Source organism: Larimichthys crocea, chromosome VI, assembly GCF_000972845.2.
Source record: "Larimichthys crocea isolate SSNF chromosome VI, L_crocea_2.0, whole genome shotgun sequence".
Taxonomy (NCBI): Eukaryota; Metazoa; Chordata; class Actinopteri; family Sciaenidae; genus Larimichthys; species Larimichthys crocea.
This window is the reverse complement of record NC_040016.1, coordinates 12,237,593-12,253,573: the sequence shown is the minus strand read 5'-3', so window position 1 is coordinate 12,253,573 and position 15,981 is coordinate 12,237,593. Positions and strand designations below refer to the sequence as shown.

At 40.3% G+C, this 15,981-nt stretch overlaps 1 protein-coding gene across 4 annotated transcripts; it reads right to left on the bottom strand.

The window, feature by feature from the left end:
- Positions 1-1,618: 1,618 nt before the first annotated feature.
- On the bottom strand, positions 1,619-10,616 carry h6pd (hexose-6-phosphate dehydrogenase (glucose 1-dehydrogenase)). Of its 4 annotated transcripts, none has more exons than XM_010732770.3 (5): positions 10,509-10,616; positions 5,350-6,012; positions 5,139-5,256; positions 4,766-5,035; positions 1,619-4,657 (listed from the first exon to the last, which is right to left on the bottom strand). In XM_010732770.3, the coding sequence occupies exons 2-5, from the start codon at positions 5,992-5,994 to the stop codon at positions 3,312-3,314; spliced, it is 2,379 nt and encodes a 792-aa protein (XP_010731072.3). In that variant the 5' UTR covers positions 5,995-6,012; positions 10,509-10,616; the 3' UTR covers positions 1,619-3,311. The 4 variants fall into 4 exon arrangements, with proteins under 4 accessions (XP_010731072.3, XP_019118486.2, XP_019118485.2 ...); XM_019262941.2 differs by lacking the exon at positions 10,509-10,616 and adding an exon at positions 10,357-10,501; XM_019262940.2 differs by lacking the exon at positions 10,509-10,616 and adding an exon at positions 6,894-6,930.
- Between the last annotated feature and the right edge of the window lie 5,365 nt (positions 10,617-15,981).

Sequence of the window (15,981 nt, the reverse complement as noted above, 5' to 3'; positions counted from 1 at the left end):
CAGCGTGAAACACAACCTTTCCTCCTGCTCAGCAGCAGCAGCAGCAGCTGAACACGTCCAGCCAAGGACAGTGTTAACGGCCTACGTCTGCCTGAATGTGCAACGTCCATGTTCCTCTACATGCTAATCTTCATGGCGTATCATAGCAGCAGATGGATACCAAGGAGTCAGAGGTTAAAATTGTAAGTGGCCGTTGTTTTCCATGAGTTTGAAGTTTGGATTTGATAGAAAAATAACTTGAATGTTAATTAAATTTTTTTTATTGATGTTCCATCTGTAGCCAAATAGTGAATGCAGTGTTCACGGCACTGGTTCTGGGCCCCCAGTTCTACGTCCTGGGAAGGTAACTAGGTTGAAGGCCATGGCATTGAGCCATAGAGCTCATGGGTCATTTGCACATGAGGGATGATGTTGCATTAATAATGGTGTTTATTTTGGTTAAAGGCCAAAATCTTCAAGATACTGCAGGCAGCCTCTTCTAAACAACCTGTCGGCCTCCATCGCCTTCTCGTTCATAGCCTCAGGTGAATCCAATCATGAGACAAATCACACTCACACACTCACAAGCTGCTTTCCACCTTTCATCTGTAAGATATTGCACAAACAGCATGACTCAAAGCTCTGTCCAAGAGAAAAAAAAAGTCCATATTGACACAACCTTGACTGTTTTAATAGGTTTCTCAGTGATATTCACATTGATAGATCCAGTTCCTCAGAGCTTATGGGCTTCCTATCATGTGTTCGGGCTGCTGACATGTGGACACGGACTATGCACCACCATCCTGACCCTGACAGCGGCGTCATGTGTAAGAAAAGAACTGTAATGATATCATTAAAGGTCCAGTGTGTGAGATTTAGAGGGCTCTATATACAGAATATGTTTTCATTAGTGTATACAGTAATCGCCTGGAAATAAGAATTATTATGTTTCTGTTACCTTAGTGCCAAAAACTGCAGTTCCTCGAACATCCACTCAAAACGAGTCAATCTCCATAATGTCCAACTTTACTGCCGAAATAAGCCTGGTACGATTTTGGTACGATTAAAACGATTTTGGTCTCTATATGTTATATATATATTTCGCGTTCATGATAACGAGGGGTGCCGTTAAGTGGTTGCAACTACACCACTAGATGCCACTAAATCCTACACACTGGTCCTTTAAGGTCTGCAGACAAACCTCAGCTTGAGAATGATTTATGTGTGTATTCACAGGCCAAAACCACCCCTGAGCTGTACTACATGTCCCTTACACTAACAGTCGCTTCTATTTTGAGCACAGGTGACGTTCATATTTTATACATACAGTATGAGACCATTCATACACAGTATTTTTCAGTTCAAAGGAGTAACACCTGTTTGTGTCTGTTCAGGTTTTTTCATGGTGAGAGGAGGACTCTGGTTGACTAACAGGCTGCCTGTGACAGACAGACCCGGGCAGGAACAATGAGCGATAAAGCGGTCCAGCTGTCCCATGCTGACATCGGATACTCCACATATTAAGATTTCATGTGGTTTCCATGCCATCAGCAACTCGTAACTTAAAACCATGGGAAGAGAAAAAAAAGGGAAAGTGACTTAATCCTCTTCACGTTTTAAAGCTCACACAAAGCAGATGTTTTCTTCATAGTTAAAAGGTTTTATTTGTTTATTGACAGTTCACATTTTGTTTCATTTGTGAATGAATATGCACTTTACACATTAGATTCACTGTATGATTATACAAATATAGGTGACATCTGTATACAGTACTGAAAGTGATATTTATCTCTTTGGAAAAGTGAAGCTACATTAAACAGATCATGGCAGGAAAATTAAAAGATAAAGCTTTATATTGGTGAAACTAGGATGCCAAGATTGTAATATAAGAAAAGTGCAAAGATCCAAAACATAAGTGATCTCCAAAAGGGTAACTTAAAAAGCTGCTTTGGTGAAAGGTAATTTATGTATACAAATAAATTGTAAAAATCCAGCCAGTGTAGTTTGTAAATCTGCTCATTTCTATTTCCACAAACATCACCCAAAAACTGTTTCCTTCTGCCAGAATTATTCTTCAGATAGATATCCACCACAACCACAAATCAATTTACAACTTTGACACTCGATAAGCCAAAAACAGGGAAAATTATAGTTATGGAGAGAAAATCAAAACACTTCAAAACGTGGGAAATAATTTCATATTCCTGCGGCCTGCGATATAAATACTGTTACCTTGTGGTTTGCTGAAGTGATGCAAAGTCCTCACATTATAGTGACACAGAGACGCCTTTCAGTCTCTTTTCAACTTATTCTTTACAGACATGTACTGTTGTTTGTATCACAAGACCAGGATGCAGAACAATGTCTCCTCTTTTCAGCAGAAACACTATATAAACACAGGTACAACTCTTTGTCCATAAAAAGTGGAATGTGATGAGCATGTATCAGGAATAAGCCTTTTTAGAAGTGAAGCACCAAATATTTCGAAATCACCTGAAATATGTCAATAACATATGTTTGCATTTCAGTCGTTAAGCATACAAAGAAAATATATTATTTATGGGACTGATGACATTTCAGTTCACTGAGTGATTCACTGACACTCAACTGTAGAAAAGATACAATCAAGAAGTGTTGATTCACCTGAGATCATACAAACACCACGTCATGTTTGTTGAGTTTTCCGTATATAAAAGCTGTTTACAGCATCAGATATTAATATAGTGCTTTGTAAACTGCAGACATGTATACTTCATGTATTTCCACTCACCTCACACATAATTAAGCTTAGATAAACTTTAGAGTCGCACACCACCACACAGAAAAAAAATGTTTTCAATAAGGCTTGAGTTTTCAAAAAGGAACGCATTAACAAATACCTAAGACATTTCTGCCAGCAAATTTTTTTAAAGCTTTTCACTGAACCCACCCTTTTAAGTTATGATATCATCACATTGGTATTTGGCTGCAACTCTTTGTTGCCGGTAAATTTATGTGTTCATGTCAAAGTGTCTGCAATTCACCTTGTCCTTTTCACAGTATCTGCTGTATGTTTTACGCTAAACTCATGAATCCAACAAAAGATTGTTTTTAAAATAGTTTTCTGTTTGACGCTGCAATACTACAATGATGGCTGTAACAGATTTCTTATTTGAGATCAAAAGAAAGTCTCTAACTAGTGATTGTAACTAAAGTCTGTTTAGCGTGTAGGAAATCAATCATAAACCCTAAAGCATCATTTAAAAAAGTAGTAGTTCAGTCTTTCCCGCCAACTAGCGATCTAATTAAACCAGCTCCAGCAGTGTTGATTTAAAGTTATGAATGTAAATCTTTTATCCTAAAAGTGCATCATAGTCTATATACCAAACAAGTGTGCCACTAGCGGGCTTCACCCCAGTGATAGGCCATTTGTCTGAGTTGTCCTTCACTCTGCTCAGCTGGGTGACCAGCTCATGCTTGCCTTTGCCCATCACTAAAACAGCGACCCGACGTGCTTGGTTAATGGCACTGAAAGTGAGGCTCATACGCTGGTGAGGCTTGGCGGGGCTCTCAGTCATAACCACCAGTTTCTCCCCATGTTCATCCCATTTACTACCAGGGAACAGAGAGGCTGTGTGGCTGTCATAGCCGACTCCCAGCAGCACAAAGTGGAAGCTGGAGCCATTGACCAGCGCTCTGATCTCGTTCTCATACAGCAGAGCTCCTCTGTCCTCCTCCACGCAAAGACGCTGGTTGAGCTGCACTGGCATGGGGTGGATGTTGTAATAGGGTATCCTCACATGCTGCAGTAGATGATCATGCAGGGTGTTGAAGTTCGACTCCGCTTCAGACAGCGGCACGCAGCGCTCATCCACCATCCACACATGAGTTTCCCTCCAGGGGAAGGAGAAGTGGTGCAGGGCCAACCTGTGGAACAGAGCGAGGGGAGACGAGCCACCAGACAGGGCAAGATGGAAAACACCGTTCTCACGCACCGCTGCCTCCGCGGCTTCCTGCAAGTCTTCGGCTAGCCTGTTAACCAACTCCTCAGACCAGGCGGACACCATGTCAGTGCCACGAAATTTGCCTTGCATCACTTGGAAACCCTTCGCTGATGTGCCGCCCATCTGATCATTGCTGATTATCACCACCTCACTGTTGTAGCTAATTTCTTTCCCTTTCACACAGATGTCCAGCAGGTCTCCGTTCTCCGCACCGCCAGGGTAAATGCGGGGGAAAGAGGTGGCAAGGCTACTGAGTAGTGGCGTCCATAAGCCCCAGGAAGCCAGCAGGTTTTCAGTACTGATGAAACTATTCTTGCGACCGGCAAAAATGTGAGAAATAAGTTCGGAATAAGCTTCCCTTTGCACTTTTGGAGTATGCACATAGTAGTCTGTAATAGGCAAACCTAAAACATTCACGTCTTTATGCTCTGTCACTTCCTTCCACTCAGCGTCCTTTAAAACCGGCTTAAATAAATTTTTACTCACAAGAACTGCTGGATATTGAAGGCTGCCATGCCCAAAGTAGAAAACTATCTGTTTGGGTTTGCAGTGAACGCTATTGTGGTTCTGGACACAAAAGATGTCATTCTTGAAAACTATCCGTGCATATCCGACCCGTTCATCTAACATCTTTCCTGAGATCATGAGAATGGGAATGCCTTCATACTGTGCGTCATCGATGTACGCCAATACAGCTGAAACACACAAACAAGGATCACTTATTAGCATTTAAAGGCTGTATAGCATATTAACAACAGTAAAAACACATAAAATCATCAGTATTTACAAAGAAAAGTGCTCACCTGCAAATGTTGGTGTGATACTGACGTGATCTTTTGTCTTATTCAGCTCCTGCTGTACCTCTGTTTTGTATGCTTGGTACTGGCCGACCACAGCTTGTTTCTTTCCTACAGGCAGCAGGGAGCGGAAGATCTGCAGCTTGTTATTCAGGACTTCCTCGCTGTTGCTCAGATTCTTGGGAAGTTTCATGGACAACAGGGTCATGACCTCCGTTAGGTGGTTCTGTAGCACATCTCTGATCACCCCGTACTGGTCGTAAAAGGCAATACGACCTTGACGACAAAGCAACAAAGGACATGATTAAATCTTGATGATTTTTTTTTTGTACATATGTCAAAAGAGTTAATTACAACAGTATTCATGTATTTTAATCACCTTTAGCATCCAGGGTCTCCTTCAATACAATCTCCACTCTCTCGATGTGGTGCTTGTTCCAGATGGGATCCAGAAATTTCTTGTTCTCTTTTCTGAACGGAAGTATCTTTGCAACTACCTTTTCATAAAAGCAGAACAAAAACATAAATGTAAAACATCTCTACTACAGAATTGTGGGCGAAAGCCACATGCTGTGTCAGTTTTCCCTCACCTGCTTCCCAAGGTAATGGTCAATTCTGTACATTTCTTCATCCTTCAACGAGCCCCCGAGCTGAGATGCGAGCACCTGAGCGCTCCTGAAGTCATGTCCGAAAGGTTTCTCTAGCACCACCCTCAGCCACGCCCCGCTGGTCGGCCTGCAGCTGCTATTTATTTTATCAGCGATATCTGCATACGCAAAGGCTGGCACTGACAGGTAGAAGAGCCTCCCTGCCTCTGTCATTCCCTCTTGTTTAAGGTCTTGCTCGATGTCCTTGGCTAGCTTCTGGTAGTTCTCGAGCGTCTTCAGCTCTCGATACTGTGTGAGCCGCAGGAACTGCTCTTTCAGCAGAGCACAGCGCTCCTGTGATACGTCCTTTGAGCAGGACAGCGCCTTCAGGATCTCAAAAAGAGCTGGCTTACCCTTGTCAGCAGGTGACAGACCTCCTCCGTAGAAGGAAAAGGTGTTTCCACCTTTGACCTTGTTGACGTACAGCTCAAAGAAGCCCCGCCACAGGTACTTCTTCGCCAGGTCACCCGTGCCTCCGACTATCACCACCGTAACATGTCCGGGTCTCTGCGCCTCCTCTCCTCTCTCCTCGCCATTTCCTCCCTGGGCGCACAGCGCGACCAGAAGCAGGAGCACTGTCGCAAACATGCTTTGGCGACCAAACTCCTGTATGAACACAGCAATGAGAGACTTCACATGTAGACCATTATATAGCACCACTGAGGAATACATCAAAAGTTAAATATACGATTAAGACCAAGCACCAATACATTTGAGCCTTAAATGGTCACTATGTCTAATAGCAAAACTTATATATTTCAGATTTAATACTAGGCTACAGTATCCAACAATGCTGCGTGTCACCAGAGGAACAAGTTAGACTGAGCTTGTATGCCCCAGATGAGGCTAAATCTGACTTTTATGTATGTGAATATTAACGTACAGCCTGTTTCAGAGATAGTAAGAGTACTGATATCCAGGGCGATTATCTATGTGTACTGTTCCAGTATCAGTAGTGTCTTTTTTTTTTATCATCCCCTGATTATCACTGATAGTTTTGTCTATAAAAAAAAATCTACTACAGTCAGCAACAGTCCAAAGCCAAACACATTCAGTTTATGATCACACAGGACAAAATAAAGTAGAAATTCCTCACTGTTAATGGAACCGCAATATTTTTGTCATTTGTGCTTGAAAAATATCTGTTTCTGTTGATCAACTAGTTTTGTTCCAGTTCAGTTTGTGATAAAAAAAACGAATTAAACATGAAAATAAGATTACATAGGAAAATATTTGCACTTATAAACACTAATAAACACTAAAGGGCAGAAAAGCTGCGACCAAACAAAAAAAACCTTCTAATCTTCAACATTTCTAACACCAAACATGCTCAATAGATACTGCTGTATTTCTTTTGCAAAAGGCTAAAGTCCCGAGATTTAACAACTGCTAACAGAACATACAAAAACTTTTAAAAAAATAACTTTAAACAGGAACCAGTACAGATAAGTAATTTTAACAGCAAAGCAATAGTTAAGGTACCTTACACAGAAAGTCTCTTTCTCCAGCTGTCCAACTGATGTGTTGCTATGATAATGTCAGGAGTGTAATGATCAGTGGATAGTGGTGGCGCAGGGTCATAGACTTTACACTTTGCTTAAGGGCTTTGAGCTTCCTGTAAAAGAGCTCTGCTGTTGACAGTACAAAGAAAGTCCGACCGACTAGTTTGTAAATTACCAAAAAAAGCGAATTTATATTTAACATGCAACTAGTAGTATTAGTTTTATTAAATACTAGCCTCTCTGTACTAGTCCAGTACAGAGAGGCTAGTATTTAAAATGCTGAGTTAAGTCAGTCATTAAAAGAACATTGTACACGTCATTTTATGTGCAACATCTGGAATCCCTGGATTCCACAATCATGTTTACACAGCGGCAATGCAAACAGCGAAGCCCATCTCAAGGCTGCTGACTGCTTTAGCAACGTCTGAATTTTTGTTTTCCAACCTATATTTCTCATTCAATGCTCCTGAAACTTTTAAATTTTTCTCTCTATCTACTTGTAGGCTATTACTTTTTCTGCTAAATTCCTCTCGAGAATCAATTAAATGGCATGTTATCTTAAAGAGACTATCTCCATTTAGATCTTTGCAGCTCGTCCCCAAAAGTTTTCCTGTTTATTTCCAGCACAAGATTCAAAAGCTGCTATTATTATCTACAAGCATGGAAAATATTCCTTCACCCTTACATTTACACTCTAAATAGTTTCATTTAGCCACCAAAGAGTAAAAAAAAAACTCTAAACACTGCTGTATTCACAAACTTTTATTTTAGTGAAATTATAAAAGCAGTGTTTCCAAATCCAAGATCATAGTACCAAGACTAAATTGCCCACGTGTACAATGATGACTTGTCTAATGAATGAGCAGTGTTGTTCGTGACTGAAGAGACTGGTTGGCTGTATTTTGCCCGCATCTCTGTGGCTAGATTTATCACAGCTATGTGGTCTGAAATAAAATCATATGTCTTCTGAAATAGAGATGTTGAAACTGTTTACTCACTATAGTAAGAGATTGATGAGCCTATTCAACGGCCCACATATAGCTGTGACCTTTTAATGCTATTATATATATATAGATATAATATATATATATATAGATATAGATATTATATATAATATATAGAATTATATATATATATATATATATACATATATACATTTTAATTAAACTTTACTTCATCAAAACATTTAATTCAATTGCTCAGAATCAGAAATCACTCAGCTCTTTCTATTTTAAGATTTCCCACATGTCACAAGCTCTCCTTTTCTACCTCGTCGCAATGGTCCTTTTACCTGTGATACATAACTACCAGACTAAATTACCTAGTCTGTTGAAGGCTATATTTCAACCTTTGTCATGACATCCATTGAGACATTTGGTCTCAGCTTGAACCGGAGTAACGGCAGATTAACGTCATACCCGGTATGTTAAGATCCACTAAAGGTAGACATAATACAAAATGAATAAATCCTAGTTTTTGTTAGTGTCACAGTCGTCTTTTTCGACAGGGAGTCTGCTCTGTGATGTCATTCTACATCTACACAGTCGCCATATTTGAGAGGTCAAGATCTGCGAGACAAACAAGTGCCATACAGTATGTGTCATTGGATTGATTAGTTTTCACCATCTGCGGCTTAAAAGCATTAATACAGATATTTTTACTGAATATCGGCCAATCAATCTGGGCGCCAATGAAAACATAGCAATGCATGTTATATTCCATTTCTGCCGTATTCTGTAGGCCCCCTACATCTCACACACCAAACCTTTAAATAACCATTCAGTGCCGTCAACTTAAAATGGCAGTCAGTTTATCTGTCATGCAAAGCAAGCAGAGATAAAGTTCAACCTCTTGGTTCAGTTTCAATAGTAAAATTGAACGAGTGAATAAAAAAGGCAAAGACAAGCAAATGTAGCCAACGTTAAATTGATAACACTAAATGACAGAGCGCACAGTTTCCTGCAGCCTCCCTTTATGCTTATCTGATGTGGTTCATATACTTTACCTACTGCATATTAATTTTAGATTTTTGCAAAACAAGCAATGAGTAAGGGGATGAAACTGCACTTTGTGAATTACAAGTCACTTATTAAAAGTCTCCCTGGTTGCTCACATGGGAGAGCATCCCCTCCATGTACCAAGGCTGAGCCATTTTGTTATATTCAGGTGTTTCAGTTTGAAATACCGAATACTGAAGTTTTGCTCCATTTTCTAACAATAAAGTGTCTTTAAAGGTCCACAATATTGAAGAAATGATCTGAATTGGACCTCTTTGGACTGACGGCTGGCATGTTTGAACCACAGACAGTATAAAACATGGACGCTGTATTTGTGACATCACATATAGGCTCCTGAAGAGTCCTGTCACTGCCGCCTCCCAGCTAATGCCAAAATGGGCAAAGATGCCGAGTGTTGGTGAAGATGAGGAGAGTTGAATGAAACTAGATGCTACAACATCTACCACATCTTCAAGGAAACAGCAGCTCACATCTTGAACGTAACTATCACTAAAAATGGATCAAATGTATAAAAGTGATAATACGACTGTACGCTACTACTCAGCTTGAAACACACCACCACATACACTGCTGTAAACCTGTAGCAGTATCCGTGTTGAGCCCCTGCTCGCTCATTACATCCAGGAAACGTCACAGAAACGTGGTGAGGTTATTCTCGCCACGTTTATTCCTGTCACCTCACCTCAAATGGACAAAATATGACATATCCCAGATAGCAAAAATCTTTTGGCGTCGCTTTGGCCCAAATCTGGCTTTCAGTTTGGCAAGGTTGGATGTCTGGGCCATAAATGGCCCAAACCATACCAAAAGGGAGCCAAAATTCACCCAAAACAAATTGTGGACTTCCAAAATATAGCCATAAATGTCCCAGAAGAGCCCCAAATCAGCTGTTCCCGCTCACACCTAATCTTCTGGCTCGCCATAAACATGTCTTAACTCAGCCATATATTGCTGTCGCCTCCTAATCTATTATGGATAACCCTAATCATACCACAGTTAAGCCAAAAGGCTTTCTTAATTCCAAAATAAAGCCAAAAATGCCAAATGTATGCCATAATACAGCCAAAATATTTGCTATCTGGGATTAATAAATAAATAAATAAATTGATCCCCCAGCTAACCAACCCTGTTTCAGACTGCCTCATTAATTAGCATACAGACACATAAATAAATAAGTAAATGTACAAATGCATAAATAAACACAGGCAGGAATACAGAAACAAATCTTTTCTGGGACTGGATGTGTTTATTTTGTCACTTATTTCCGCATTTAATCATTTTCTCTGCATGTATTCATACTCATGTGTTCGCAGACGTTTTAAAGTCATTCAAACAGCAGACATTCAGCAGTAGTTAATAATAATAATAATACGCGCTCCCAGCCGTGCCTGTCTCCGCAGTGAGCGTGCGTAAACGTCCAGCTACGTTACCTCGTGAGACACCTGCCAGCTGTCAAACTTCACGTGTATCACTATCCTCCGGTCACACGTGGAAACATATCAGGTAAAACCGGCTCACACGACTCAAAGCACGAACACGCACACGCGTAAAAAGGCAGACACAAAGTTAACAGGACACGAACCTGCGCCGTGCTGGTGATGGTGGTGCGGCGGCGTGAACACTCCGCTTACACCCGTCAAAGATGCTTCCTGTACCGGTCACGTGACACGCTCCTGTAGTCGATCTGCCCGTGGAGGTTGTGAATGAGTGTTTTCCTAAGCGTGCTTTTTGGAGGATGGCATTTTTTAAAAATATGTATCCTAATGTAAATGCAAAAAATATATATATAGTTTAACGTGCGTAAAAAGGAGTTTTTTTTTTCTTCCAGCTGCTCGTTTAAACTCCAGTTCAAGACTCTTATCAACCAGAATGCACCAGGGCTCTCAGCCAAGTGAGAGTTTATCAGAGGAGAGAGTTTCACACATTCAAAGAATGTCTTCAATATAAACACAAGTTGAAGTATATTTATTAGAACCCACTTTTATATAACTATCTGGGCACAGAAGGTCAGAAGCAATGCAGCTTGTATCAGGTTGTCTAAATCAGCTTGTTTCCTCTCTTGATGATACAAATAAAGAATTAAACTGCTTCACTGCAACGCTCGTTGAATCCAGGCAAAAATCCATGTTGTTATTAGATTAGATATTGCTAATTATGTTTAGTATTACATCCACCTTAGATATTATGAAAGGTTGATGTATGTTATACTTGATATCAAGTATTTAATATTTAATTTTAAGTATTGGTTTGAAGTAGTGGATGTGGCCCCTCTGTGTGCCACTTTATTCATCTTTCTTTATGTTTTAAAGTCTATATGTGCAGAGTGAATATTATTAATAGTCATTTAAGTCAATGCAATAGCACAAAAAGAAAAAAATATTTTAATGATAGAAGCCAAAAAATAATCACATCTTCAATTGTATGAATTGTATTTTAAACATCAATAATCTGTCAGGTAACAGGTGACGTTAGTTTAATTATTTAAATGAATGATATCAGAATCCACAGGTGTTTAATGCTGATGAATAATTTGCCTTATGTCTCTTAGTTAGTGTCCCTGCCTGTTGCCTGTCACTTGGGGGCAGCTGTAGACTGCAGTGTTTTGTCCGAACAATAGGGACCTCTGTTGGACCTCTGTGGTATAGCTGCTTTTCTACTTTTCGCAGTCTGAAGCTCATCACACTGTCATCAATCAAATGCCATCAGCTCAACGCTAACTGAAAAATAACAGCTGGCCTTCACGATGTTCACGAAGGGCCATCGCCTTCTGACGGGTCCACGAGTTTAAAAACAGGAGTCCAAAAAAATCTGAATAACACAAACTGCTGACTTTAAGCGGATAAACATCAGCTCCTGTTTGCTCTGCATTGTTCAGCTGTCTCATGTTATCACCCTCTGAATCCAGGCCTACCTCAAACAAAGCAGGTGCCCCTTTTGGCCAAATAATGATCTGATTGTTGTTGACCACACTGACAGTCGCTCTTTCTGGCCCTCTTGTTTCCTCTTCTAAACAGTTGTGGTCGTAACAGCCACACCTTGACTCAGCAGCTTCACAGGTTAGGGGTTAGGGTTAGGGTTATACACATAACCCTAAGGCTGTAAGGCTGAAGGTAGACTAAACTTTTAGAAATGTGCAAAATCTACAATTTGCAAGTTAATCTTTGTTTTTGGATTTTGTATTGTTTGGGTGTTCACATATCTGATAGAAATATGAACATTTAGTGGCACAGCTTGTTTTAAAACAACTTCACCACAAGGTGCACTAGCAGCTATGGTTTTGGAGCCTTCGTCTCTCTTCATCTTTCAACTTATAGGTCCTTAAATTCCTCCAAAAAAAATAAGAATTTAATTTCATGGCATAGAGAGAAAACTTAAGAAATCATGTCATCCAAAACTGCTACAGGACCTGGTTTTGTCAACTGTTTCCAAGCTTCCAACTTTTCATTTCAACAACATGTTATAGTGTAATCCTATATTTCAATATGGCCTACACACACACACACACATACACACACACCATTTACACCACTACCTTACAAACAGCTGTAATGCCTGTGATCACACTATACAGCCCTCCCAAGTTGGCCAGCCACTGTGAAATGTAAACAGTAAACAGGATGGTGCATCCTGTGTGTGTGCGGAGTGTGTGTGTGTGTGTGTGTGTGTGTGTGTGTGTGTGTGTAGGAGAGAGAGAGGCTACTAAAGAGAGAATGAGCCCATGCAGTGCATGCTAACCCAGCTGTCACTGCTATAACTTCAGACTTGAGAGACCCACAGGACGCGAGCTGGAGGGGGCACTGTGTGTGTTTAAGAGTGTGTGTGTGTGTGTGTGTGTGTGTGTGTGTGTGTGTGTGTATGTGTGTGCGTGTGTGTGAGTGTGTGTGTGTGTGTTGTAGCCCACACCCCCAGGCATTCTCCACAGCCCCTGGCTTCCTTCCTCCCCTTTGTTAAGCCTGCGAGGCAGACTTCGTCAAGCTGAGCACACAAGCGAAATGCATATGAATGTGTGCTGTCATCTTTATTAGGCCCCTTTGCCAACACCCATTACATTTAACACGGGTCTTTACTGAAGGGGATTTCACTTTCAGTCATGCACTTGCACCCCCCCAAGTCTTACTTGCCAGACGAGAAGGATTATAGTGACCTCAGTCTGGGATGAATTTGAATACACAACCTGTTAAACACTAATAAGAATAATATGAGCGATGAAAAATAGCTAATTTCAAATCAGTCTTTGTTCCTTTGGGGTTTTTTTTATGGTTTGTTATGGCTAGATATTTTATATGTGCAATTATTGGTGGCTTTATATTTCAAAGTTGAGACAATCCTTTCAAGTATCTTTGGATTCTTACTAAAATATCTGTCTGTACCTGCAGCGTTCATCCTTTTCTACAGTTGCTCTTTGATAAATGAGGTCAGTGCCAAAGCGGTGATGACTAATGAGGGCAAAGTCACAAATAGACTTAAACCCATGTAATGTATGAGTAACGCTCTGTGTTTTTACCACATTCTCACATTTCGTTTCTTCATAAGACGAAGACTTGTCGGAGCGTGTTCCTCCTTTTGTTTCTCAATGCTACGCTGCACACAAAATAGCCCACATAGACAACAGGCACCCACCCCAAATTCCAGTCGAGAGAGGTAGTGTTTTCAGGGGTGGCATGTGGAGCTTTTAAAATGAGAAGACTGAGGGCAGGGAGAAAATAAAACAAAACAATGCACGGGCTTTTCAGTCTAGACAATAGAGCACAGAATGAAGAAGCTCCCACAATATCCATCCTGTTAGTGAGGAACATAAAAGGACGGCGGTTTGGGATTGGTTTTATGGTTTCATGATTAAAGCACACTTTTGTTGGTACATCCTTTACATACATGTGGTTTTATTCAGTTACGGCGAGGTACATAAAGCCTTATATACCTGTATTGAACGCAGAGATTAGTGAGCTTACATCCTTCCCTTGTAGTTTATTCTTCAGGGCTTATCAGTACACGGTATCATATCACGTCAATACAGTAGAGAACTGAACAATGTTGTGCTTGTTGAGCTGAGATATCTCATGTTTTTGTCGTCACATCCGATTGTTTTTGTTAGGGGCTAAAGCACAGATTTTGCCTTGTGTGATTTTTTTTTATGATATCAGATAAGTTAATGGATTACACACTCCTTTGTGAGGTGGAAAAAATTCCTACCTCATGAACTCATAAAGATCTTTTAAAACCCATGGGATTATTTGATGTCACCCATAGACTCATGTCAGGCCTTTGAATCAGGACCCACATGTGTGATTTTCTCAGTGATTCATATCCTTCATATAACCCAGCCAAGTCACCAAACTGCTTTTTTTAACTCTTGGGAAGTTGATGCTGTTGGAAATACATGGTCATTACTGCTAAGTGATGTTTTTTTTTATAAGGAACGGTCTATTGTTTTAACTTTTAAATACTGTGAACTTTGAACAAATGTTAGATGACTCCGGATACAATGTAGGTAAAAAAAATTACCAGCACCAGAATTAAAAAGTAAATATACACAGGCACTGTTAGCAGTGGAGAAATGTGATTGTGCATATTTACTTAAGTACATTTCCATTTTATGTTATTCTGTGGTTCACTTCAGAGAGAAATATTCCACCACATTTATTGGATGACTACAGTGACCAGTTTGAATTAAGTTCCCAGTGAAATGATTCTCCACCTCTATTAACTGCAGCATTAAAGGACAACTAACCCGTTAATGCATCAATAATAATTAATCAACACTTTTGGTACTTTAAGCAAATTTTGTTTCAAATACTTTAACTTGAGTGAAATTTTAAATGTAGGACTTGGTTCCTGTGTGACACTTCTATTCTGCTTAAGTAAATAATCTGAGTACTTCTTCCACCGCTGATAGTTAGGCCGTACTCATCAAAACGTATAAACAAAGGCGCGAATACATCACTTCTTAACAAGGGTTTTAGGGCCCTCGCTGAGATGGTGGAATGGTGGAAAACAGTAGATGTTGGCAGTCCACAAAAACTCCCCAGTGTTCCACTTCTCTGTTTGCTGATACCACAAGAAGTGTAAGGAAAGCAGGGGGTGTGAGGGGAGCAGGGTCTGAATGACATGGCGTTGCTGCCTTGGCCGCTGTTCACTGACCCACAAAATGCAAACCCAGCCCCCAGTGTGAAGTACTTTTGTGTTGTCATCACCCTCAGAAGCCCGGGACCAGAAGGGGGGCGTTTGGGCACCCGGAGGGCTCAACGCTGTGAGGCCACATTCTGCTCTCAGGCAGCACGCATGCTCTGTTAAGGTGAATAAAAAGAAGCCTGTATTGTAATGAAAGCATTTGCATACTTGTGTGTTAGAGAGGGTGTTAACCTTTGACACCTTCGAGAACTGGCTGACAACAGAAACCACTCCTCGGAGTCGGAGCATTAACGCACTCGAAAAATAACACCTTAGCGTACCTCAGTGTGTATCAAAACCAATGAAGAGAGGGCAGAAAGAGCTGCTTGAGTGCTTAAGATGGAAGTTTCCTTCAAGTGGCAGTTCACACTCAAAACAAAGTGTGTCGGATCATTTGAAAGTGAGGGCTATCTGGATGTTAAAGCATGGTGTCACATCTCTGTGGGATTGAAAAGAAGATCACAATTTATTTTCCCGGGAGAGACATAAAACTGAAACTTGGTTACTGAAAGAGTTGATATTTGAACAGTGAACAACAAATATTGGTGGAAGCTTTAGTGAACAAATAGCAGATGACTTTTGCTTGTTAATCTTGTTAAACTTATTTCAACATTTAGAGAAAGTATTTGAAATCCATCATTTTAAATAACATGAATGAAATTTCATTTTTAAGAATAGTGACATCTGTGATTGTGTTTATTTAATAAGAAGTGTGTCAGTTTTCATTTTCTCTTCTTAGGGCTAAGAAAAATGTCCCGTTGGAGCTATATTAGTTAAATCGTGTTAAACTACAATTTGTGTTTGTAAGCAATTGAAGTGGTTGTCATTTGAAGGTCAGAGAGCCATAATTCAACCCACACTTAACTTGTTAATCTATTATTTCACCA